This window comes from Aquarana catesbeiana, linkage group LG05, assembly GCF_042186555.1.
Source record: "Aquarana catesbeiana isolate 2022-GZ linkage group LG05, ASM4218655v1, whole genome shotgun sequence".
NCBI classification, from domain to species: domain Eukaryota; kingdom Metazoa; phylum Chordata; class Amphibia; order Anura; family Ranidae; genus Aquarana; species Aquarana catesbeiana.
In genome coordinates, this window is record NC_133328.1 from 206,326,014 (window position 1) to 206,353,849 (window position 27,836).

The 27,836-nt window shown below is 41.8% G+C and overlaps 1 protein-coding gene across 3 annotated transcripts in view; it reads right to left on the reverse strand.

The window, feature by feature from the left end:
- ANLN (anillin, actin binding protein) overlaps positions 1 to 27,836 on the reverse strand; it is an 82,908-nt gene that overhangs the window by 8,304 nt on the left and 46,768 nt on the right. For all 3 annotated transcript variants that reach the window (XM_073630514.1, XM_073630513.1, XM_073630512.1), the window contains exons 13-22: positions 25,751 to 25,886; positions 24,887 to 25,060; positions 24,123 to 24,249; positions 23,922 to 23,970; positions 23,769 to 23,825; positions 22,659 to 22,694; positions 19,247 to 19,268; positions 6,695 to 6,807; positions 6,170 to 6,256; positions 2,002 to 2,109 (exon numbers count right to left, since the gene is read on the reverse strand). In XM_073630514.1, coding sequence (XP_073486615.1) covers positions 2,002 to 2,109; positions 6,170 to 6,256; positions 6,695 to 6,807; positions 19,247 to 19,268; positions 22,659 to 22,694; positions 23,769 to 23,825; positions 23,922 to 23,970; positions 24,123 to 24,249; positions 24,887 to 25,060; positions 25,751 to 25,886 — 909 coding nt within the window. The remainder of the gene's footprint in view (positions 1 to 2,001; positions 2,110 to 6,169; positions 6,257 to 6,694; positions 6,808 to 19,246; positions 19,269 to 22,658; positions 22,695 to 23,768; positions 23,826 to 23,921; positions 23,971 to 24,122; positions 24,250 to 24,886; positions 25,061 to 25,750; positions 25,887 to 27,836) is intronic.

Genomic DNA, 27,836 nt, shown 5'->3' on the forward strand with positions numbered 1-27,836 from the left:
ATTTATGCAACATAAGCCAACACAAAATGAGTGTAATCCACAAAGACTGGTCCCACCTACCCTGTGATTGACAGTGGACTGCAGTTGGATTTCATAGCTGCTATATGTCTGTAGCAGCCGTGGGATAAGCTCACTGCCATCTGTGTTAATCACATGGAAGGTGGACCTGATGGGGAACTAGTTGCTCAGTATTCCAAATCAGGTTGTGCCCACTTTCCAAGTTCAGCTTTGCATCACTGGTTGCTAGGACAGTGGTAGATTCTGGACTGTCTCTGTATGCCAACTTAAAGGATAAGTTCACATTTGGAAACATGTAACATGTTCCCAGTGTTGCAACCGCTGCCCACCCCACCCAGTGGCAGTACAGGGAGAAGTTTCCTGTACTAGCGGTCACTTTTTAAAATCAGCATGGCCGTGCGGGGCTCCACTCACAGAGTTGCGTCATTCACACAGCTGTGTGTGAATTAACTACAAGCCCCGACATCCTTTGCAGTTGGTGGTTTGTAGTTCTCAATGAATTACTACGATGCTGCGGAGCGCCGTGGTAGTTCATTGATTTGTTCCTGTCAGTGTATCTGCCTGGCCGTGCGGGTTTACAGAATATGGACAGGTCTCCAGGAAACCTGCACGGCACCAGTGATCTTCTGATCGCTGGTGCAATGCTTTACAGGCTCCAAAAGAAAGAAATAATAAATGCACATTTTTGTACCTGCAAAAAAAAAATGTGCATGTATTATTTTTTTCTAAAAGCTTATCCTTTAAGAGTTTGTCTTAATTACCTTCAGTCTTATCCATAAACTGGTGGCAATTCATTTTGAAATTGTCGCAGCCATAGCAAGACAATGTGAAAGCACTAAAAAATAGAAACTACCTGAATCTGTTGTAGGTGTCGCACCGGTTAACAAAAAACTTTCACAAGGCTTTCATGAATTAACTGCATTGCTTTCTAATGAGCCAATGCCACCAGAAAAGTCATTTAGCAACTCACATGGTTGCAGGCAGCCGGGGTAAAGCTGTCCACATCCTCCGCACCACCATCGACGTCATCCCTTCCATGCTGCGCACGAGTGATTCAAGCCTCGCTTTCGGATCTCTCTACTGCAGGGTAGTCTTCCGGTCACGATGGCAGACTGACAGCGGTGAGAGCCGGTGGTGCGGAGGATGGTCTATGTGGACAGCTTTACCCCAGATGCCTGCATACTTAGATGTGCTTGTTTTAAATCATCAACCATGTGAGTTTCTAAATATTGTACCTTCATCAAACGTAACCATATCGCTACACTTAGAGGCGCCTCTCTTCTCTTTTACACTCTGTAGCTCCTGCTGGATTTTGTTTCTAATTCCCTTGTGGAGGCTGCCATTAGTGGATGGACATTTTATGGTTACACAACCTATATCACATTGCTATAGTCTTTTTATATGGACTATAAACTGAAGGACTTATGAATAAATGGTTGTGGAACGAATTATCTGAGTTTCCATTATTTCTTATTGGGAAATTCGATTTGATATAAGAGTGCTTTGGATTACAAGTATGTTTCTGGAAATAATTATGCTCGCAAGCCAAGGTTTTACTGTAAATGTATGGCTTTTTTTTTTTATAACAAACATGTCATACTTACCTGCTCTGTCCAATGGTTTTGCACAAAGCAGCCCCCATCTTCCTCTTCTCAGGTCCCCCACCGTCACTCTTGGATGCTGCCTCTTGGCCAGTGCCCCCAATAGCAAGCTGCTTGCTATGGGGCACTGGTGCTATAAGCATCTATAAAGACAGAGCCATGGCTTGGCCCGGCCCCTGCTGCTGTCTCAGCCAATGAGGAGAGGGAGTCCTAGGACCGCCAAGGCTCTCATGCACATCGCTGGATTGAGAGGGGGGTCTTAGGTGAGTATTAGGGGGCTGCGGAGGGAGCAGCACACAGATGTTTTTTTTATGCATAGAACGCAAGGAGGTAAAAAAACCTTTTGCCTTTACAAACACGTTAACAAAATATTAACACTGACCTTTCGTTTTTCATCGTCTGGATATGTCCAGTAAGAAATGCAATAACCCGATAGAACGCACCAACGCCGATGCCAAGCGCCAAAGCCACTTACATCTTCAAACATAGTCTGAAATTAAGATAATACTCATAAGGAAAAAGGCAAATTACTTGTATGCAGATACAGATATATTCATTAGAATGCAAACATCTATTTCCTGCTAAGTGATCTAGCGAAACACATAAAGGTCCAAGACATGTCTGTTCACTGTATGACCGTGACTGTATACAGTCACCTCTCAAAGCCGATTAGATTTCTCTTTTGCACTTGAACAAAGTTCTTCTTTTGCTGTACTTACACTAAAGGTAACAGGATATTATTAATTTACAGTTTTAATGAATTAGCACAGGCGTTCTGCTGCAGTTAAAAAGTGATTTTATGCTTCAGAACACACTATACTACCCATGTATGTAACACCTGAACCATTGTTCAGCTATTTACTCTGTACTAGGGAGAAGGTCAAACCTTACATACTGGATTACCATTATATACCAGACAAGTTGGAGATCAATGGAACTTCAAAAACCGACGCCAGATTGGGAGAGAAGGGGGGTAGGTTCTTCTGTGTTAGTACACAAAAGGCCAAAATGCTGGGGGACCAAATTTTCTTCTATTATTGGCCTGAGTTTTCAAATAAAATGTCTTTATCAAATGGTATTGTCAACTGTCAGAAATAGTTAAGCAACACTGCTTTGTTAGGTCACCAGCTGATATCTGTTGGTCTATGGCACTCTTCATTGTGGCCATGGATGCAAGGCAGGCCATATACGGGGGTGGAGTCATCTACGCTGGGAGAAGACAGTGATTATTGCTAGCAGCTACACCAGCCACAAGTGATAATCATATGTAAAATCCGGCAGGCTGGCTGTACCCAAGTTGATCGATCAACTTGGTACATTCAGCTTGCCCATACACGATTTGAATCTCAGCTGGTTCCTCCAGATTCAAACAGTCTATAGTCATAGGGGTTTATTTACTAAAACTGCAGAGTACAAAATCAGGTGCACTTCTGCACAGAAACCAATCAGCTTCCAGGCTTTATTGCCAAAGCTTGATTGAACAAGCTGAGGTTATAAGTCGAATGGCTACTGTGCACAGGTGCACCAGATTATGAATGCACCAGTTTTCGTAAGTCTCCCCATGTGTGTATACATGTGTGCAGAATCCAAAATTTTACTAGGGGGTGCAAGTCTGCACCTTGATACAGGAACACCCATCTCACTGTATACACTGAGGGGGAAAAAAAGTATTTGATCCCCTGCTGGTTTTGTACGTTTGCCCAGAAAAAAAGTGGATTTGCATTTTAACGAGTGAAATAAGTATTTGACCTCTTCGCAAAACATGACTTCGTACTTGGTGGCAAAACCCTTGTTGGCAATCACAGAAGTAAGAGGTTTCTTGTAGCTGGCCACCAGGTTTGCACACATCTTAGGAGGGATTTTGTCCCACTGCTTTTTGCAGATCTTCTTCAAGTCATTAAGGTTTTGAGGCGGACGTTTGGTAACACGAACCTTCAGCTCCTCCACATATTTTCTATGGGATTAAGGTCTGGAGACTGGCTAGGCCACTCCAGGACCTTAATGTGCTTCATCCTGGGCCATTCCTTTGTTGCCTCGGCCGTGTTTTTTGGGTCGTTGTCATGTTGGAATACGCGTCCACGACCCATTTTCAATGCCCTGGCTAAGGGAAGGAAGTTCTCACCCAAGATTTGACAGTGCATGGCCCTGTCCATCCTTCCTTTGATGCAGTAAAGTTGTCTTGTCCCCTTAGCAGAAAAACACCCCCAATGCATAAGGTTTCCACCTTCATTTTTGACGTGGGGATGGTGTTCTTGGGGTCATAGGCAGAATTCCATCTCCTCCAAAAACAGCAAGTTGAGTTGATGCCAAATAGTTTGATTTTGGTCTCATCTGACCACAACACTTTCACCCAGTTCTCCACTGAATCATTCAAACGTTCATTAGCATACTTCAGATGGGCCTGTACATGTGCTTTCTTGAGCAGGGGGACCTTCCAGGCACTGCAGGATTTCAGTCATTCACGACGTAGTATGTTACCAATTGTTTTCTTGGTCCCAGTTGCCTCGAGATCATTGACAAGATTCTCCTGTGTAGTTCTGGGCTGATTCTTCACCGTTCTCATGATCTCCACGAGGTGAGAGCTTGCATGGAGTGCCAGACCGAGGGAGATTGACAGTTATTTCGTGTTTCTTCCATTTGCGAATAATCACACCAACTGTTGTCACCCTCACACCAAGCCGCTTGGCGATGGTCTTGTAGCCCATTCCAACCTTGTGTAGGTCTACAATCTTGTCACAGACATCCTTGGACAGCTCTTTGGCCTTGGTCACGGTGGAGAGATTTGAACCTGATTGATTGCTTCTGTGGACAGGTATCTTTTATACAGGTAACAAGCCGAGATTAGGAGCACTCCCTTTAAGAGAGTGCTCCCAATCTCAGCTCGTTACCTGTATAGAAGACACCTGGGAGCCAAAAATCTTGCCGATTGATGGGGATCAAATACTTATTGCACTCATTAAAATGCAAATGAATTTAAACATTTTTTTTAAATGTGTTTTTCTGGATATAGACTGATCATTTCTTTGTCGGTTGGCAAACTTACAAAATTAGCAGGGGATCAAATACTTTTTTCCCTCGCTGTACATCTACTTTTGATCAGACGTTAGAGTCTGAAAATAAGGAGTATTCAGAGGTTGGTAACAGAAGGGAAAAGTCTTTTCTGAAATAGGGTCATGTGTAAACAGATTTTCCTTAAAGCTATATCTGTTACTACAGAACCCATCTGTTAAATCAGAATTGTTGTTGCATGAACTGCTTTTCAGTGCCAACCAAATCAAACTTTGCCAATGTGACAGATTTCTGGGCAAATTATTTGAAGAGCAGATAAGTTAGGTTAAAGTCATTTTAAAAGGATTAGGTGTGATATGAACATTCCAAACATCAAATGAGCTGCCAGTGTTTGGTTTGGCTTATTTAATCCGCAAACGCAGTGTATCCTAATTTTAAAATGACGAAGATTCTGTCCCACAATCAGCGCAAAAGACAAAACTATGCACTGATCTAAGCAAACCATTAAGCCAACGTTGAGAAGGTTTATGTATGAATGCTTTTTAAAATATTAGTAAAATAATGAGAAAAAAAAAATTGCGTGGTTTGTTTTGTTAAAGTAGTATTAAACCCATAACCAAAAATGTGATATATTGCAGCTCCTTAGATGTGGTGGCTGCGTTAGTTTTCTTTTGTTTAAGCTTCTTTCTCTTCACCTGGTGATCTGGCCAGTAACACACCTCCTGTATTAGATTGGACACAACTGATGGGGGTCTTTCCTTTCTATGGACACAACCGATCACTTCGTAAAGGGCCGCTGTGATTGCCCCTTTGCCCCAATCAGCTGTATCCAAAAGACACAGCGGTTACAGAACACACCACAGGTGTGCAGGGGGTGGGGTTCTGGGAGGACATCTATGGACGCCCTTCCAGAACTATAGTACTGCACTGTAGCTGTCTTTTAGCTATAGCATGGTACTTAAGTAGTTAAATTGGAGTTCCACCCAAAAAGTGGAACTTACTCTTGTTGCACTCGTCCCCCACCTCTGGTGCCACATTTGGCACCGTTTCGGGGGGGGACAGGATACCTGTTTAATACAGCCTCAGCCACGAGTATTGACTTCACCGCCCGGGCTCCCTCCTCCTTCCCCGGCCCAGTAGAGGAGAGGATCCTCGCGTATGCACAGTAGGGATCCCGGCATAAAGCCGTAAGGCTTCACTGCCGGGTTCCCTCACTCGCAATGGAGGTGGCATGCACCCAACAGCTGATGGAAACATCAGCTGCGGTGCCAACATCGCTGGACTCCAGGACAGGCAAGTGTCCGAATATTAAAAGTCAGCAGCTGCAGTGTGTGTAGCTGCTGGCTTTTAATTTTTTGCAGCAGTGGGTGGACCTCTGCTTTAAGTAACAAACCCAGCTGAATGACTTTTTAAATGTATTATGTGCGAGTTTACCAAATTATTTTGTAAAAAAAAAAAAAAAAAATCCAACTTAATAACTTTTCAAGAATTACAAAAATAAATAAATAAAAAAAGTACATCACTGTAAGGTGATGACTCACCAGAAAGCCCTTTTCTTCAAAAAAGGAATTGACTTGGCACTTGAGTTTTAGACAGACATGCCCTTCTAAAGGAGACAAAAACGGAACCTAGAAGATCAGAAAATATGGTTTATTATTTATGTCATGTGTAATAAAACAAAGCACTTGCCATGTCAGTCACTGTATTTGTTTCTGACAGAAGACATTGCCTGTCAAGTTCTAGCCAATGCTCTTCCTAACCCCTTGGGATACCAATGTTCATCCCTGCTCTGTGAGCAATAGATAATGGCTTACCAAAGCATTCTTCTTCTCCTTACAGGAGTATTAGGTTTCTGCTAGCAAAATACAGACCTATACGACATACTGAACAGTCCTAACTTAAAGAGGAGCTCATATTGTAATTATGCATGTAAAAGCAGGTACCTGCTTTCACGTTTGAATGGTTTTATCACATGAGGTTTTTCATAATATATCCTCTGGTAACTGCTCTCAAGCCTATAACCAAGAAGATGAAAAGGTGAAAAAGGAAATAACAGATCTCATTACCTTGTCTAAGAGAAACTTGTTGCAACCAATTGAGGATAGTGAGAGCTTGTGAGATCCAACAAGAACAAAATTGCTGGTGCGGACGGCATTGGGACCCCCTGGACTAGCCAAGGCTGTGAATGGTAAGAAGTGAGTTATATTTTTTTAAATATATATTTACTGATTCGAAAATTATACAGGTACAAAAACAATAACGTCCCTATAAACCTTTCGCAGAATCTGTGTCCTATGTAGCTTAAAAAAAATGACATGTAACATCCATTACATAATGAAGCCCAGTTACATAGTACAAAGTTAAAGATATTGTAAGAGAGGGTTGATTTACTAAAACTGGAGAATGCTAAATCTGGTGCAGATGATGGTGATGGTAGCCAATAAGTTTCTAACATTAACTTGTTCAATTAAGCTTTGACAAAAAACCTGGAGGCTGATTGGTTTCTATGCAGAGCTGCACCAGATCTTGCACTCTCTGGTTTAAGTACATCAACCCTGTGGTCTATCCGTGGTTAAACAGTAAGAATAGATTTGGTCCAAGGACCCCATATTTTTTCAAAGCTTTTTGGAGACCTCCTAGTGGTATATGTAAGCTGGTAAAGTGGTAGGGCTGTATTAATCAATGATTTACACTCTGAAAGTGTTGGAGGAAAGGACCACTTCCAGGTATTTAAAACAATATTTTTGCCATAAGTGTAGAGACATTAGCAGTTTCTTTGACAACCAACTAGGAGGGTCCTCCACCAGTCCCAACAGACAAACCTTGGGACACAAAGCGGGGTTCCACCCAAAAGTGGAACTTCCACTTATTTGCTTCCTCTCCCCCTCCATTGCCACATTTGGCACCTTTCAGGGGGGAGGGGAGAACAGGGACCTGTTTGACGGGGCCCCCTTTCCCACTTCCAGAGATGGCGCCATCCCTCGGAAGTTCAGCCCCCTCCTCCATGCTAATTAGAAAGCGTGCATGCGCAGTAGGGAAGTGCGCAGCCGAAGGGCTTCACTGCCGGTTCCCCTTAGAGGAGATGACAGTGGCAGCACCGAACAGTCGATCCGAAGATTGGCTGGGGTGCCGACATCGCGGGCTCCCTGGACAGGTAAGTGCCCATATATTAGAAGTTAGCAGGACGACGGGGGGCGGGTCATGACGTAAGACGTCTGACGGGAGGGGAGGAGAAGGAGGTGTGCTGGCCGGCCAGCGTTAGCGGCCGCGTGCTTGATCAAACAAGCAGCTCTGCGGATGGGAGGTCGGGAAGACGGGATAGAGCACGGAGCGCCGCCCGCAGAGCTACGGGATCCATGGTCCGGATGAACAGCCGGAAGCTTCCGCGAGCGGCACGCAGCCCTAGGAGAGGAATGGAGGCATAGCCACTGGTTGCCTAGCTCGCGCCCCCCCGGGCCCCCGTCCTCGCTCCCCCTTGCCTCCACACCGCCCTGCTATTCGGGCAGCTGCCGGAGCGCCGCGTCTTGATGCCCCGGCATCCACTGCTGTCGGAGGTGCAGAGGGAATAGCGAAACAGCCTGTGTCTACCCACTCCTAGGCAATCGATCAGACGAATCCCCTGTCAGCTCAGAGAGGGTGGAAAGGAACCCCTAGAGCCAAGCCTGTGTAGGTAAGAGTGGAACAGCAGTCCCGCTGTAAAAGGGATGAAGACCGCTGGAAGGTATGGAAATCAAATAGGATCTTAAGAAAATGTCCCCTTCCGATCTTTTGATATACAAATACACTGGTTGATATAACTGTCTTCACATGTGCTGCATTGCTCTCCCGATATTTGTAACTACAAAGGGTGAAAGTTATCGTGAAATATAAGTGTTATCAGTCCTGGAATAATCCCCGTTGGGGGAGAAACATTTAAGATAACATACACGATTATTTATTATCTGTCTCTTTATCTCATTTACACTACCTGCTGATACACCCTTGCATAGGCTCAATAACTAAGAACGGAAAATAATCAACAAACAAAGCGACGCCCAAGATGGGGATGGGGGGCGTACGGAAAACCCCTAAAGATAGCTCCGCAAGCGGTACCGCCTCTGGGAGTACTATTAAGCAATATATGAATCGCGGAGGCAGCCCGGGAAACCCCCGCTTAGAGACCCAAAAGTCAACCCTGACTGAAAAAAAAAAAGGGGGGGACTGGAAAAGTTGCACAGACCCCTGAACACTCAAGACAGGACTCCTCAGTTGATAGTATTCTAGATAATACCCGAATGGAGGAAGGCAGTCAAGATATGCAACCCCCCTCAAAAAACGAGATAATAGAAATGTTTAAATCACTCGAACTAGCAATCAAAACGGAAATAAATGTTTTAAGGATGGATCTGGGGGGTATTCTTGCTAGAGTGGAAAAAACTGAGGACATATTAGATAAACAAGAACTGGACCTCTCTGAAATAAAAGAACAACTTAAAATTATACACCAAAATCAAATAAAAATCTGTTACAGATTAGAAGATCAAGAAAACAGAAATCGCAGACAAAATCTGAGAATCAGAGGGGTCCCAGAGAGGAAGGATGAAGATTTAAAAAAGATTATGGTAGACATTTTTGGTCCTATCCTGGAACTAGGGGGTGGGGAATTCCCCAAAATCGAGCGGATTCACCGGATAGGTAGATGGGACATAAGTCGCACGGAGAGAAGCCGGGACATTATTGTGAAATTCAGGTATTTTGTAGATAAGGATAATCTATGGGCAAAACTCCGAGGAAGAACACCACTTTTATATGAAGATGCCAGGATATCAGTCTACCCTGATCTAGCCAGAGATACTCTAACCAGAAGACGCCATCTGAAGCCCCTCTTAGACCTATTAAAGGAACAAAACATTAAATACACATGGGGGTTCCCGGCCTGTCTGATAGGAAGCAGAGAAGGGAAAACAGCAAAACTGAGATTCCCAGGAGACCTGGAAAAATTCTGTGGAAAACTAGAAATTCAGGCCCCCCCACTACTGGACTGGGCCAGTGAAAAGTGGGTGGATCTGGGAATAGGTTACATATAATTATCTGGAGGTGGGGGCGGGCGGGGGGGGGGGGGGGGGGGAGGTGGGAGGTAACTTGGTAAAGCCAATAGATGTAAATGGGAGCAAGATTGCTCCTTGGGTGCCGAGCCGTGATGGCTTGCCGAGCAGCACACCAAGAGCTTCACCCTCAGAGGTGGTGACCAAGAGAGGAGCTCACATCTGGGTATTCCTTAATGGTCTATGGGTCCAATAAGGACCACGTGGGGGGAGGGGGGGTGGGAGGGGTGTGTGAGGGAGGGGGTTCTGGGAATGGGGGTCGCAATTTTTTTTTTTTTTTTTTTTTTTTTTTTCTTTAAGGGGGATTCTCTCCAAGGTCAAAGGAAAGATGAGGTATTTACCCATATTGAATGATAGTTAGGCCCACCTTAAAATTCATCACGTACAACGTCAGAGGTCTAAATATGAAAAGAAAGCGTAGAAATGTTCTTAATGAGCTTAAAATATTGGGCCCTGATGTAGTCTTCCTCCAGGAGACACATATCTCACAACAGTCTAAGTTAAAGCTCTTTTCGAGCGATTTTCCGCTCTGGTACCATGGAGACACCATCTCGAGTAAAACCCGAGGGGTCGCTATAGGATTCGCAAAAACAACAAGATTTGTGTTAGATGATAGAATGGTAGACCCAGAAGGTAGATTCCTCATTCTCAGAGGCAGATTAAACGAAAGGGAGTACACCCTAGCCAACATCTACGCTCCAAACCAAAACCCTATGAAATATTTTATCCAAATTTTAGAAAAAATAATAGAATTTAGGAAAGGACAACTAATCTTGATGGGAGACCTCAACTTCTGTATGGACCCAAAAATAGACAGTACGGCCCGCACACAGGAAACGAATAATGGTCAATTAAAAATGGTGAAACAAAAATTATCTTTACACCAGTTGGTGGACATATGGAGGGTGACTCACCCTTGTTTGCGTGACTATACATATTACTCTCCTGTGCATGGCTCGTACTCCCGTATAGATGTGGGGCTTATAGATCACAGGGAAATAGAGGAGGTGGTAGACGTCAAGATAGGTAATATAACCTTTTCAGACCATGCCCCTGTAGTTCTGGAAATGACAATAAGGGGGGAGATAAGACCCAGGGATCAATGGTGCATTAACGAGGAGTTAATAAGAGATGAGGAAGGTTATGCATTAGTCAGAAAGGAACTGGAAAAATACTTTACTGTTAATGATAATGGAGAAGTCTCAGGGTCTATACTCTGGGAGGCTCATAAATCATATATTAGAGGGGTCTTGATTAAGATGGGAGCCCGGAGAAAAAAGGAAAAACACGAGGCCATTCAGAACTTAACAAGGGAGGTAGACAAGCTAGAGCAGGAACACAAAAAACAAACAGGCTCGCCATCTAGCAAGATGTATAGACAGCTGACAATCAAAAGGATAGAGTTAAAAAAGGCACTGGAACTTGAATCAAAAACAACATATGGGAGGAGGATAAAAGACCAATATTGTTGGGGAAACAAACCTAGTAAGGTACTCGCTAAAATAGTAAAAAAAAAGAAAGCCAGAAACTTCATCGAGAAGATTCAGACTAAAAACGGCCGTATGGAACATTCCTCTAGAAAGATAGCTGAAACCTTCAGGGAATATTACCAAGACTTGTACTCAGTCAAAGCGCACGAGCCCAAATCTAAAAACAGGAGAGAGATTAATAATATTTATTTAAAGAACGCCAATTTACCTATAATATCAGATCTAGCGAGGGCCCATCTTGATGAGCCAATTACGGAGGAGGAAATTGGGAAAGCTCTAATAGGCGGAGCCCAAGGGAGAAGTCCGGGCCCGGATGGGTTCACATTGTTCTATTACAAAAAATTCAAAGAAATATTAATCCCTAGGCTTTGCAAATACATGAATGGACTAGGAGATAGCTACGAGATGAGCAGAGAAGCCCTTCAGGCGTCTATCACAATTATCCCAAAGGAAGGAAAGGAGAAAACACTCTGCTCCAGCTATAGGCCAATCTCTCTGCTCAACACCGACACAAAACTATACGCGAAGGTCTTGGCAGAGAGATTAAAGGAACATATAAACCTTTTGGTCAACCCGGACCAAGTGGGGTTCGTCCCCAAAAGAGAAGGGAGGGACAACGGAGTTAAGACGCTCCTCTTGCTACAAAAGCTGAAGGAGGATGGACCCCCAGGACTACTGCTGTCGATGGATGCCGAAAAGGCCTTCGACAGGGTAGACTGGGGGTTCATGTTTCAGACTCTGGAGGCTATGGGAATAGGACCCATAATGATTCAACGGATAAGGACATTATACCATCACCCCATGGCCTCAATAAAAGTTAACGGGTTAATGTCCCAGCCTTTTGAGATGCGGAACGGCACGAGGCAGGGTTGCCCTCTGTCGCCGTTGCTCTTTATCCTATCCCTGGAACCACTCCTTGCAACGATACGTAGAGACCCTGAGATAAAAGGTATCAAGGTAGGGGAGGATGAACACAAAATTGCAGCATTTGCAGATGACGTGCTATTATATATAACTGATCCAGTAGCCTCTCTAAAGAAATTGAATGTAGCATTGAGGAAATACGGAGATTTATCCAACTTTCAAATAAATTTGGGTAAATCGGAAATATTAAACATCAACTTGAAAAAGGCAGACGCAGATAAGGTGAAGAGGGTATCTGGTTTTGGGTGGACCAAGCAGCTTAAGTACCTGGGAATTCAATTAACAAACTCTATAGATAAGATTTACCACATAAATTACATCCCTCTATTGGACAGTATTAGAACGGAATGCAAGAGACTCGCCAGCAAACCGCTCTCATGGATAGGGCGAATAAATGTCTTGAAAATGACTCTCATCCCTAAGATAACCTACCACTTTCAGATGATCCCGGTCCCTCTGCCCCAGTTTTACCTAAGGAAATTGAACAAAATAATGATGAATTTTGTTTGGAAAAATAAAAGAGCAAGAGTCCCCTTCCAGATATTAAAACAAAGTAAAGATAACGGGGGACTGGCGGTACCAGATATACGAAATTACTACAAGGCCATAATTTTATCAAGATTAACAGATTGGGTTAAAAAAAGTAACGAAAAAGGGTGGGTGAAAATAGAGAACACAATTAGTAATGTGCACTTAGGAAATATAATCTGGAACCCTCCACATAGCAGAACTTTAGTTAAAAATACCCACGTAATCACACAGATAGTATTTAAAGTATGGGACGGGGTGTATAAAAAAGTGATTGGGAAATACAATTCCCCACTATTGTCACTTAAAGACAATGAATATTTTGCACCAGGCACTCAAAAAGTAGGAGGGAAAGAATCATTTTGGGGGATTTCACAGGTGAGAGATATAATCAAAAATGGAAAAATAATTACACTCCAACAGCTTAGACAAGATAGGGAATCACGGGGGATAGATGAATGGCGGTATCTACAACTGAAACACTTCGTAAGCAAACTACCCCAACCCATTAGATCTGGGGAGGATTTGACAGAAATGGAAAAGTTATGTGATTCAGAAAATTCGAGAAACACCATTTCCAAATTATATAAAATTCTGATGGGGGCTGAAAAGGTGGAGATACCGCCATACATAGAGAAATGGGAGAGGGACTTGGGCACAAAAAAAGATAAAAATATAATAAGCAAAATATTAAATAGGACTTTCAACTTAACACTTGATACACAGTCCGCAGAAATGAATTATAAATGTATAAGTAGAAGTTATTTAACCCCCGAAATACTAAGTAAATACCAGACCGGTTCAACAGCACTCTGCTGGAGGGGCTGTCATGGGCTGGGAACAATGGGTCACATCTGGTGGAGTTGCCCCAAAATAAAAATTTTTTGGAAGAGGACTCTTGCATTAATAAAGATTATCACTAACATAGAAGTGGCAGAGGACCCATGGGTGGTGTTATTTCATGGATGGGAAGGAGATACAAAAAAATACAAGCAGACATTGATCCCCTTCCTCTTAAACGCTGCTAAGAGACTAATACCTAGGGGATGGCAGAGGAAGGAGAGCCCTGAGACATGGGAGTGGTTTGATGCGATAGAAGAAACATATAACAATGAGGAGCTTGTAAATAAATTAGAAGAGAAAGATAACGGGACTCTGGCGGTCTGGGAACAGTGGAAACAATTTAAAAAAACTTGGAGATATGTGAAAGAATTGAAGGCCCTAGATTAAAAAAAAGAAAAAAAAAAAAAAAAAAAAAAAAAAAAGAAGTTAGCAGCTACAGTATTTGTAGCTGCTAACTTTAGATTTTTATTTTTTACCCAGGCTGGTATACCTCTTTATAGCGGCAGTAAAGCTCACTTTGTTATTTTTATCTACAAGTAAGCCTATAAGGCTTACCTGTAGGTAAAATGAATATCTCCTAAACAGGCACCACTTAGGAGATAGTCACTCTGCATGCAGCTGCTGAAGGTCCGTCATACCGCTTCTTGCTGGAACCGAGTGACATCATCACGGCTCTGGCCACTCACAGCGCCGGAAGAAAGGCTGGGGGAAGAGGTCAGCCCTCTCAGCGGTGACCAAGCCCTGCTGGAAGGGCCTAGTTCTAAGGTAAGTATTTTCTATTGGTTTACTACCGCTTTAATATGCCACTATTTCTACCATATTCATGGCATGTTCTGCATGTCATATTGATCAGCCATAAAAAAAAAATAAATAAAAAATAAACCTTTTCTGTTAAATAATATTTACAACAAACTGTTTAGGATTGTCTTGATAGCTTAAAACAGAACTTCACTCTCTCAATCAACACTGACTATTTTTAATCCTCACACTGATAGCATTAGTATATAGATAGGAAAGTATATAATATTTACTTGTTTTAAACTTAAATTTTACATTTCTTTAGCTACTTCCTGGCTCCCAGGCCTAGGCAAATGATGCCATACATCCCAGGAGACTTCAGGGAGGGGAGGAGGGGCTTCCTCAGCTAAGCACACCCTTCTGCCTGCCTAAACAAGGTAGATGGATCCCAGGAAGCACATAAATCATCCTCCCTTAGCAAGCCATGGACAGAAATGCTAGGGGGGCATTTTTCAAAGCCATTGCTCAGCAAAATAAAGCAGAGAGACATGGGTCTATGGGTGCGTTTTCTTTGAATGTTAAACACATTAAATAACATTTTTGGTTTGTGATGCTCAGATGCAGTGTAGTTCCGTTTTAACACATTTTATTGGTAACCAAACAAATTTAAAGCAACCCTGTCAGCAGTCGCATAAAAAAAAAAAAAAAAAAAATCAAAATGTTATAGAATATAAATGCAAAAGAAAATCTATTCTATTCATCTCTACAGAGCTGGTGTCCACTTACCTCACTCCATTTCAGCACTGCAGCCTCCATCAGACTCTTTAGTATCTAACACTTCAGGAGTGTGGGATGTCTATGTAACCCCAAAACATGCTTTGGTTCCATTCTATCACTTCTGTATCCTGCTGAAGATTCTGATGGAGAGCCTTCAGCATGTGAAGCCAATAAAGAACTACTACTACTACTCATGGTTTGGCAGCTATGTTATCTATATATAAAAAAAGAAAACTGCGCTGGAAACAAACCTAACAATTATAGCATCAACTCAAAGTGAAATACACACAAATAACAATAGATAAAAAAAAAAAAAAGCTGCGCTCTTTAAGTGATATATTAACCAAATATGTAAAAACACAAAAACAAGATGTAAACTTGTTTTGAATCTTGGGTGGCTACCTCTTTATCCCCTGTTCATCCCATTGGCCTGTATGGTCCATTTGGATAACACCATCGGGGTTGAACTGTGACATGCCTGTCAATGTGTTAATATATATCTATATAGGAGATTATCCATTGTAGCAGATGGTTTTCGTTCCAATTTTCATCATATATGTTGCTCTGATAAGGGTAAGATATATGGTTATGGTGAGTTGGTACAAGACAGGTTTAAAATTTTATTTCTGTTTCCATACTTGTCTCTACATTTCTAATAAGGTACATTGTTTTCTAGTAACATTTGTATGAGCATTCACTGTGTAGATTTTTGATCGATTTAGATGATATCGACTGATTTGTCCACATTGGCCCCCTAGGGGGTATAATAACCTTAATGTGGGGTATCCCATGATATACACCAATAGGGTACATTAGGTTTTTGAACATTATCTGTTATGAAAACTCATTGTGGAGATTTTTGATCGATTTCAAGGATATTGGCCAATCTGGGGCTTCACATCTTTAATGTGAGGCATTATATGATACACCTACTTTTTGATGTGGCCCTTAAACGAAATATCCTCTTCTTGGTGATTTAGTGATGGGTAACAAGACCATGAAATAACACCCACCTTATTCATTCACAGTGGAGATGACTGACCGATTTTGTTATAGTCGGTCGCTCTTTTCCCATGTGTGGCCTGTGATATGGACATGAAAGTTGCTTGTTATTCACGGTGGCTATTGTGTAGCACCAACATGGATGGCACATGATATTTTCATGTTTTGTGTGCCAATTTGTATATAAAAAGGTGGCTGTTTGAGTATTACAGCTTTCACTACCATTCATACTTTTAGAGTATGCAAGTCATCTTTTGAGCCCATTTTTTGTGGTCCAAGTGTAATGCTGGTTTAGCGGGGAGTGTTTTGATTGTTGTGCTCGCTGTTTATCCTAGCGTTCCACTCTCTGTAGGGCTTCCAGTTTGGGTTTTAGTTTTTCCCACATTCAAAATGGTGTTTTTAGCATCAGCCACCTGAGATTCAGAACGAGGCTTGGTTGTATGGGTTTACTATATTAAGCGGTGCGTCAGTACGCCGCCTGTGCCCCAGCACAACATCAGATTAGTGACAAAACGTGTCGGAAGATCGACATGCTGACGTTACCGCGTTGTTTACGTTCCGTTTACACAGGCGTTTGTATTGTTGCCAGGCTGAATTTTTTATTGTAACCTTTTATTGAATTGGTATACGCTTTCCAAGCGATACTGTTTTTTTTATTTTCGAACAACCATCTGGTTTTACCTATGGAGAATTTTCCTGCCCCTTCTTTTTGAGCTGCCATCGCCTTATCGCTACTTGTACCGTGTATTGGTCCATAAGCTGTACCTCCAACTACTTTCCTGACCAAACGGCTTGCTACGCCATCTGTCCAGACCAAACAGCCGCAGTCTTTGCAGGAAAAGGCCCTGGATGGGTATTAGCCACAAGTGTCTAGCATTATGCAGCTCGCAAGCGTGCACTTTGCGTGGTGGTGGATTCACTGTGCTCATATTATAAAGTCACAAGATTTTCACTGAACCTTTGGTGGCTGGTCCGTTCTTCATTGAAGGAACCACTAAAATCTTCAAAAGCCATTGGAGGACTTTACATAAGTCACATGCTTAACTGTTTGGGACCTTTCACTTTTTATAATCATTGTTCAATCACTGTTCATTTATTTCTTGTTTTGTGTTTACATATTTGGTTAACATGTCACTTTAAGAGCGCAGCTTATTTTTTTATCAATGTTATTTATATAACTTTTAGAATCCCCAGCAACAGGCTTTGAGAAGCCCATCAGGAACATCACTTCACTATGCAAGGGGCATTTGCATCATGCTACTTAAAGTGGAACTACATTGCATCTGAGCATCACAAACCAAAAATGCCATTTCATTCACTTTTAAAGTGTTACTAAACCCACAACAGTAAAATCTGTCTGTATATGCAGCATGGTATATGCTTGTTATACTCACTGTAAAACTTAAGGGGTTAAGCCTCTGCATTGTGTAAAAGGCTGTTTTATTCTGTATGCATAGATCCTTCCCTCCCTGCACACCTGGGGAAAGCCAGTTAACACAGGTAGGGTAGCCCAATCTGCACATGCTCAGTTGTGTCTTTTATGCTGGAGAGAACAGTTTCTTGTTCTCAGAGCTAGCCAGGTCACACGATATTGACATTACACATGTGGGCATGTATACAGGCTGTAGTGAAAATCTCAGCACTGAAGAAACCGTACAGTTTATGATGTAACCGTGGTATACAGCTCATCCAAAAAGGTATATAGTGGAATATTTTAATGTAAAAAGAAGATTTATAAGCTGAGGGCACTGTTGGGGGGGGCAGATGAACGATTTTCATATTACTGGGTTTAGCAACACTTTGATATTTAAAGCAACTAGCTTATTCATCCATGTCTCCATGCTTTCTTTGCTGAAAAAACACAACCCCCCCCCCCCCAGCATTTCTGCCATGTCCATCTTGAATAAGGGCAGTCGATTCATGTTGCATTTACTTCCTGGAACCCATCTGCCCTTAGTTCAGGCATGCAGGCAGGGGGGTGCGCTTAGCTAAGAAAAAAAACTCTCCTCTCCTCCTGAAGACTCCTGGGATGTATGACATCATTATACCTTCCTATCTATTTACTAATGCTAGCAGCATAAGGATTACAAATAGTCAATGTTGATTGAGAGAGAGAAGTTATGCTTTAAAAAAAAAAAAACATTACATGACAGTTTGGTTTTCAGCAACTTCTGACCCTGGCATGGGCCAATTACATTGGTTTTCAAAACCAGCCCTGTGTATAAAGCTCTTCAGGGTGAATAAAAATCGATTATTTAAAAAAAAAAAAAAAGGGGGATTTAAATCTGATTTTTTTGATTTTTATCAAATTTATTTTAATAAAATGCTTTTGGGGTAAAAATCTAACAAAAAGATATATTTCTATTTAGGATACATTAAGAATTTAGTTTATCCAGCATGAAATGGAGCGAAGTTATGTAGCATTAAGCTGTATATTCTGTAATATTTACAGTTTGGTAAACTCATTCAATGAATCCAAGCTCTGCAAGCTGAGATAACATGCACTGCATTGATGCATTCACACAATTTCACAGTAACCATGAGATAAAATACATTTCAGGAATATTCCTTTATCCCATTGTTTTGAAAATCTATGTACACAACAAACTGTATGACTGAATCAGTTCTGATATCGCTGTTTTACTGACCTGACAGCTTATTATTCTAAATAGGAAACCTTCATTTAAATATTAAAGATTCTAATTACCAGCAAGAATAAGTCGTTAGATTTAAAGACCACCTGTAATTTTAGATCCATCATGGCAGTGCCTGTTAGCAGGCATCCACTCACCTGCTGCTGCCACCATGTCCCTCACCTTGTTGTGTCACTGCCGCATCACCAGCCGTCCCATTAAAGTGAACGGGACTGTTGGTGAGTCAACAGCGGGTGAGAGGAGGAGCCGCTGCGGAACAGAGATGACAGTTGCTCTTTAAACATTATGATTTAAAAATCAAGTTGATTTAAATGAAGCCTTTTTACTAGTGATTTATATCAAATCCACCCTGAAGCTCTTGCAAAGAAAATTCTTCCAGATATACATTATGTTCTCATTTAGTTCAGACTGAACATTTTTAAAAAGCCACCAGCATTTTTGTCTTTAGAGCCCAATAACAATGAAAAACAACCATGAAAATAAACATCTTCCAAAATCTGGTTCCCATAATAAATGATTTAGCACTAAATTACGCCTAAGCAGCCAAAATAAATATGTACATAAAATAGGCAACTCACCTGGCGTGTGAATGTTACTTTTCTAAAACAAAAGAAAAAAAAAAAAAAAAAGTTAACTAAATGTAAGTCAATTAAATACACCAAAGCTGTACTTGCTCTAATTTTATTTAGATTTTATGTATTCACATTAGAATCTGTTGTAAAAAAAAAATTGAAGTATTGTGTGCAATTTTATGTTATATACCAAAATGATAGATATGAAATCACTTTTTTAGTGCTAGGAAGCTCATTAGCCCCACCACAAAACAGAACACCCATCTGATATGGTAAACGCTACGTGCAACAAGAAAAGCTATTAATACATAGTTACAGAGGTTTGCCATTGTTCCCCCTAGACAAGGACAGCACATTGAGCTTTGTCAAGTCCACTCAGACAGGCCTTTATGGAGTGCTTTATGAGTATGGATAGCTTAAGGGATTTGTAAAGGCAGAAGGTTTTTTTATCTTAATGCATTCTATGCATTATGATAAAAAGCCTTCTGTGTGCAGCAGCCCCCCTAATGCTTACCTGAGCCCCATCTCTGTCCAGCGATGTCCACGAGTGTCTCAGCCATCTGAGATTCTCCTTCCCGATTGGCCAAGACATAGCAGCGGTGACATTGGCTACCTGACTTTGGACAGCAGCGGGAGCCAATCAGAGGAGAGGGGGCGAGGCTGAGTCAGGGCTCTGTGTTTGAATGGAGACAGGGAGTTGTGGCTTGGCTTGGGTGCCCCCATAACAAGCTGCTAGCTGTGGGGGCACTGAAAAGGAGGAAGGGGCCAGGAGCACATAAGAGGGACCTGAGAAGAGGACGATCCGGGCTGCTCATCAAAGATTTCCAAGTAAACTTGCGCTAAATAAAAAGGCCTTTGCTTCTCTAACTAAAACTGCCCATATACATACAGAGGTTTTTTTCTGTTCAACCTGCAGACTTAAAAAAAAAAAAAAATAGTGCGGATGGATGAATCTTCCGTTGTGACTACTGTATTTTGACTGCTGGCCCTGTCAGCTATAAAAATATCTGAGCAGTGACTGCATCTGATTGCATGCAGACGCTGTTCTGCTGACTATTTCCATTTGGCTCCTTCCATTTTTTCAGATGAATGATGTTGGGCAGGAGATGACCAACAGGGCCACTCACCAATGAAATGTTGGCGGGTTCGTCAAATTCACACAGCTTAAAGCCTGCCCACACACCATGGCTCTGCCAAATGAATTGGGGATGAGTAGGTGAGCTGTAGCTCTCAAGTCAGAGAGCACAGCATTCATAGTGAAGTGAAACTAGTAGTTTAGTAGGGGTTTTCTTCCTAATAAAAGTAAAAATCAGGCCCCCTATGGTGCCTGTCCTTGGACAGTACTTTGAAAACGCTGGCCAAGAGGAGGCCGATTAATGATTTACACAGCTCATCAACTTTCAAAACAGAAGCTGAAATTTCTATGAAGTCTACTATGACTATCAACTATGCTGGGATGTAGTAATAATAGGAAAGGTGGTGCCCAAGGTACTACTAGAACTTAATAGTTAAAGGTGTTAGGTAATCTACCTAACTGCAACATACTGATTAAGCATTAAGCTAAATTCGTCATTTTGAGCTGCATTTTAGGAAGCTCTTCTGAGCGAGGCCTTCTCACCCTTCACATGGGGATACCTTTCATGCAGAGCGCACTCAACAATGACCAAGCTGAGACTACGGTCATGTGAAAAGTCTAACTTTAAGGCAGTTCCCAAACTTGGAGATGAGTCTTCACTGTGTACAGCAAAAAAGTGCAGAGTTCCTCTAAAAAAAAAAAAAAAAAAAAAAAAAATGCTGCCCCGTGTCACTGCACACTGTAACTTGAATGTTGAAAGAGGAGGGACATGCTGAACCTGCACTCTCATACCACCAGTCCAGCGTCCCTCCGTTACCCTACTCCTAATAACAAAATGGAGTCCCACCAAGCAACTAGCGCAGAACTCACGTGTGCACTTAACTCTCTCACTTCCCATGCCTCCTGACCAGGATCCAATTGCTATTGGAAACTGACTGCTATAGAGGGAGCCAGACAACGACCCCTCTCGCTACCAGAGGACCGGTCACCTTACCAGGTACCATACCTAAAGACTGGTTTGCTTATTGTCTCGAACTTGTGCTTGGTTACTCTTAGCAACTACACTCTTCTACTTATCTTGCCAAATTAACCCTTCGTACTGGTGTTACTTCATACCCAGTTGTGCTTTACAGAGCCTGTTTTTTTTTAGATATGCCAGAACCAATATGCACCCCTTTGAAAAACTTCAGAGAAGGCTTAGAATGGTTAATGGAACTCTACTGAACGGCATAACAATTCAATATGATAATATGATATTCAATATGATATGATATTTCCCCTAACTATAGCAGGGTGGCTGCCCAGGCATACCTCTGCGAGGTGAGAGTCGATTGTGACATTGTCCATGACCTGGATGTCCCTGAAAATCCCAGTGTCTTCGATGGGCCGCAAAGCACAGCAGGCCTGATACCACAAACAGAACTGACCAGTACAGCTAAGAAGAGGAGCCCTGGACCTATACTTTCCCCCTTTTTATAGCACAGGTGTGCCGGATAGGATCGAAAAGCCCAGGAACTGCCCTTACAACAGTCAACCCTTTCCCCTGCCTAGGCCAGCCTCTAACTCACTAGTACAAATGCATTTCAACCTGCCTACCCCTCTGGCTGCTGGTTTTATTCTAGCACCCAGCAACTGTGTATATAACCTCTAAACGGCAACAGGATGGAGGGAACAACTGCTACATAAATCAGAAATGTGTTGGGGGAATGGAGGACCTTTACCAAAAATAGGTGTATTAATGTCTATTTAAAGCTGAACTTTAGGTTTGATTCTTAGAGCAGTTACATTGGTCACGTTTGGACCAAATCATATTTATATTTAATTCCTGAACAAGCCCCTGTGGAAGCTACAAATCACTAGTAGTAGTTGGTTGCTAGCAGCAATATACAGCAAGGTCCGGTGCCTTCACTTCTTCTGCATAGTAACCACAGACGGTCCTTTGCTCAGCACTGCCACAATTCACAGAATGACTTTTTTTTTTTTATTGAATACAATGTAATCTCTGAGTGGATGAATTTGAAGATCTTGACATCACCACCCTGCCTCTCCTCCTCGTCCAATCAGAGGCCCCTTGAAGTTGCTATGCAGAAATGCCACAGAGTATAGGACCCAGAAGATTGCTTCTATCACTGTAGTAGTGGTGACAGTGATTGTCAGCTTCCACAGCGATCGCTCATCGCAGCTATGCATACTTACCTTGGTCCAAGCTGCACTATTGTTACAAAGAAATTAAAGTTATACCTAGAGTTGAGTTTTAAAGTTGAATAAGTCCTTAATAGTATGTCTAATTTTATCATACAATATTAACATTTTTGTTTATTTAGGTAAACACATTACACTTACTGTAATAGAAGTAAGCAGCCTTTTTGGAGTGATTGCCTAAAACAGCAAACAAAAATGAAATTATAGTGGTGAAGGAACATAGTTACATATTTTTTAACCACTTCCCCCCTTCATGACAAGGCAATTGTTTGCGATACGGCACTGCATTACTTTAACTGAAAATTGCGCGGGCGTGCGACACTGTACCCAAAAAAATAAAAAATTGTCCCACAAATAGGGCTTTCTTTTGGTGGCATTTGAATGCCTCTGCGGTTTTTATTTTTTTTGCGCTATATACAAAAAAAGACCGACAATTTTGAAAAAAACCCCAATATTTTTAACTTTCCGCTATAAGACATCCCCGAAAAAAAAAAGTTAAATACCAAAATTTCTTCATCAGTTTAGGCCAATATGTATTCTGCTACGTTTTTGGTAAAAGAAAAAAAAAAAAAATCCCAATATGTGTATATTAATTGGTTTGCGCAAAAGTTATAGTGGCTACAAAACTTTTTTTTTTAAACTAGTAATGGTGGCGATCAGTGAATGACATATCGAACACCTGACACTTTTTGGGGACCAGTGACACCAATATAGTGATCAGTGCTAAAAAAAAAAAAAAAAAAAAAAAAAAAAGGTACGGTTGCTGTACTGACACTGGCAGGGAAGGGGTTAACATCAGGGGCAATCAAAGGGTTAAAAGCATTCCCTAGGAGTAATTACTAATTGTGGGGGATGTGCTTTGAGACTGGGGGGGATGTAAAGATCAGCGTTCCTGCTCAGCAGGAACAAAGGATCAGCACATTCCCCTCTCACAGAACAGCAGTCTGCCTGGTTTACATAGGCAGACTGCCGTTCTGCCTGTTTCCAGAACGATCGGTGGGTCCCGCCGGACATCGCGGCAAGCCACACCAGCTGATTGGCTCCCGATGTGTCCTATCACAGCATAAGCAGGTCACCGCCAGCGCACGCACCCCACACCCGGAAGTGCCAGATCACGTACTAGGCACATGATCCGGCGCAGAGCGGCCGTCCTGCCGCAGTAAATCTACAGTGGGCGGTCTGCAACTGGTTAAACAAAGCATAATCATGAATTGTATGCTGCATAGAAAGCGACTTGTTTTGTTTCTTTACCTTAGTCTTTGAAGCCTTTTTCCTCTTATCAAGAGCAGAGCTCTCTTTTCTTTGTGCCTGAAAATGTACAATGCAAATTATGAATGTAAAAATCTAAACTATAATACAAACCTACTTAATTCATAAATGCACACACACAGGATTATAACTCACCAAACTGTAGACATCTACATAAATGCTGAAATCATTAGAAACATCCTCACTGAAAGAAAACAAAAAAACAAACAAAAAAAAAAAAAAAAAGTTAAACCATGACAGAACAGAATGCTAAACCCTCGTGCTGTGGATTCTATTTCATACATTTAAACAAATATTCATAATTATGATTCAATTCTAGACTTTCAGTATACTTACAGTGTAAAGGTGGTTGGAAAAGTTAGAGCATCTCCCTTCATTGAACTAGAAATGCTGGCAAGAGGCGTTGCCACCATGTTTTCTGCTCCAGCTCGAATGATTATAAAGAAGTAATAGTTTGCTGCATCTGTGGGAACAAAAACATCAAAAACCACATTATGTATGTGCACCAGTGCGAAAATCTGTTGCAGCACTGAGTTATAAGTTAATTTGCCCTCCAATGTTTTCCTAATCCCCTTCCAAAGTCACACATTTACCTGTCTGGGGAAGTTGATCTAATGCAGCTTCCTGTAATGGGGTGGCAACACTGCTGCATTGCTCCATAAACCAGGGCAGAGTTGCGTCTCTCAAGTAGGCTGTATCTGCTTGATTCAGGAAATAGCCCCCTCAATGCATCCAACAGGGAGACACACACTTGCACCCTGTTCTAACAAGAAAGCCCGACAGCACCCTCTAGTGGCTCTGAACCAGCCGAGTCCTTTAGGTCCACCAGGCACAGCGGTGAACTGCTTCCCACACCATAAGTCTCACACGCCACGCAAAGGAAGGGAGGCAGATCACACTGTGCATTATATGGGGACAGGTTCACTTTAATCATCATTGTAGCTTCTGGATATGCTACTACTCTTTTCCAAAAAGAGTCCATCACTTCTCCCTTGTTCCCTCACAATTCCTCCCAGTCATTCCTACCCACAACTGCACATCTAAGCCCCCCTTATAGGCTGTGATCCATTATTGTGGTCAGTAAAATGATCAGTTCTTACCTGGTCTCTGAGATGTGCTGCAAATAAAATCAGGCTTGATGGGCAAAAATATCTCAGAAATGGATATAAGGCCTCTGGATGGAGTGCTCTCATGAGCTGAAGGCTGTGGTCTTTTCTGGGGACCTTCACTCTTCAACTTGTTAATTTCAGCAAGCAAAACTGCTCTTTTCTCAGCTAGATAATAGAAATGACACTGTATTAAAACACATATATGGTTAAAGTGGCACTGCATACACAAATACCTAAAAATTTTTGTAACCTCTCACCGTATAAAACAGGCCATTTAGTTTAAAATAGAAATGAAAGGTATAATATTTGTGAATACATATAACATTATAAATACAAATGTACCTTTTGTAAGTGATCACATAATATCAATTCTCAGCTGCATAGAGGTGAGGGTGGAGAAACAGCAGCACCCTGGTCTTCCCAGTTAATGGTTGTGTGTAGGTGGGGGGAAATGTGTCAACAGAAGTCTGACCACTGGAGGAGAGCAGGTTGAGTTCTCAGCACAGTTAGAGAACTGACCACGATGTGTTCTGCTGCTTGGTGTGGTCAGTTTTTAATAGGAAAGCAGAGGGGCTGACAGGAACACCAGGGATTGCACACAAAGGAAGCAATGCAAAGAACATGATACTTTTTCATACAAGTACATAGTACAGCAGGCACAGATCAGGAATATTAAATATTGGGTTTACATATTCTTTAAGGGCCTGTTCAAACAAACAGATAGCTACTGGACACTAAAATGCAGTGGTTTACTGTCTCACAGCTGTCCATTTTTTTATTTTATTTCCCCCAAACTTTATTTGAAATGCATAAAAGTGACACAAAACAAAAACAAGAATGTAAATAGGTACTCACTTGCAAACAGCAGCAAGCGTTCTGCCTCTGCTTCAGTCTGTGTTCCTTTACCATGCTCCTCATCTGTGCAGCAATTAAGAGCCTGGCTGGCCTGATGAATCACAGTTTGTTGCAAATTGATTTCATTATTTAATATCTAGGGGGGGAAAAAAAAAAATGGAAAAGGGGAGGTATGTATTAAATATAAATAAATGTCTGACATAGAATACTTCACTAAAAAAAATAGCATTCAATTATAGAAATAAAATAAATAACATTCTGCGTTTGGATGAATATTTGTGAACCGGTGTTTCTAGGCTTTAAGTTCTGGGTTTCTATTCTGACGACAACTATTTTTGCTTTATTTGTCACACGAAATATAAAAGGCTTTGAATTTAAAGTGGAACTAGAGGCAAATAAGATACCTACAAGTATGTATACAATTAAAAAGCCATAAATATAATGGATGGAATGGTAACACAATGGGGTTGATTTACTAAAGGCAAATAGACTGTGCACTTTGCAAAAGTGCAGTTGCACTCCGCAAGAGCAGTTGCTCCAGAGCTTAGTAAATGAGCAGAAGCTCTGCTGACTTCAATCATCCAATCATGTACAAGCAAAAATGCTGGTTTTTATTTTCCTTGCACGCGATTGGGTATTGTTTGCATAGCGAAGCTTAATCTCATTTACTAAGCTCTGGAGCAGTTGCACTTGCAGAGTGAAAAGTGCACAGCCTATTGGTCTTTAGTAAATCAACCCCAATGTGTCTTTACAGTATCTTAGCCTCCTGTATATCCCAGCACTGCAGTAGAGGAAGCAGCAGCCCAATAAGCCAGTCAGGGTTTACTGCACAGTGCTATCAAACAAACACAAATGAGAGAAAACCGGGTTGACCTCATCCACATGCTACTTTTCCCTCACTGTCCAGTCACACGCTGGCACAGGTCCATGACCAAGCTGTATGACTTTAAAAGCATTGGAGAAAAGTAAGGTGATGGACCTAGATATGCATCTGCCAAGGGTGAATGAATCTCAACAGAATCACAAATACTTATAACAGGTGTTACAATTCACACTCATGCACTTCAAAATGTTTGCTTCCCTACAGTTTTGCTTTAAAGCTGAAGTTTAGGTATGGCAATTTTTACAGGTACCTTGGTCCAGCTTGAAGCATTGCAAGCCATACCTATGGCAGCTGGAAATCACTGTAGTAGGAAATGCTACTACAGTGATCTCCACTGGCTTCTAGCTGTCCCGCTTACTCAACACAGGTCGGTCGTCATCCATGGAATACCCTCCACTTTCTCAATGAATGCAAAGCACTCTTTCATTGGACACGGTAGAGATGCAGGGCAGTGACCTCATGATCTACACCTCTACAACCAAGACAGATGTTTTATATGAAAGAAGTTTGGATGTATAGGAAAAAAACAGCCGTTTTTCATCTAGAGCTACAGTTTTTGAGGGGCTTAAATTTCATAGGAACGTTGCAGATTTACTTTGCAATGAAGGAAGGAAGATAAGTATGAACTGGATTTGCATTGTTTTCAGTAACTTACTTAGCTGCTTTCTGTATTGTCCTTGGCACTGGAAACTAGCCATATATGCATTTACAACCAACAGCCTGTGCAGAAAGTCTGGCTAACACTATATGCAACTGGCTTGGCTTAGAAATTTTCATAGTTGTTTATATTTTAAAGAGTAATTTTACTACGTAAGCTGTGCCCATAAAAAGGCAGGAAAATTAATAGAATACAGTGGAACCTTGGTTTACAAGTAATGCAGTTAACTAGCGTTTTGAAAGACGAGCAACTTTTTTCTTTCTAAATTCTGACTTGGTTTGCGAGTGTTGTCTCGCAAAACGAGATGAATTCAAGCTAATGGGGTGTGCAGTACCGCATTTGGCCAGAGGTGGGGGGCCGCAGGGGACACTTGGAACGGTTCGGAAATACTCAAACACTCAGAACTACTCCGTTCCCGAGCCTCTCCGGCGCCCCCCACCTCTGGCCACATGCGGAACAAATTATCTTTGTTTATATTGACTTCTATGGGGAAACTCACTTTGATATGCAAATGCTTTGGATTACAAGCATTCTCCTGGAACAGA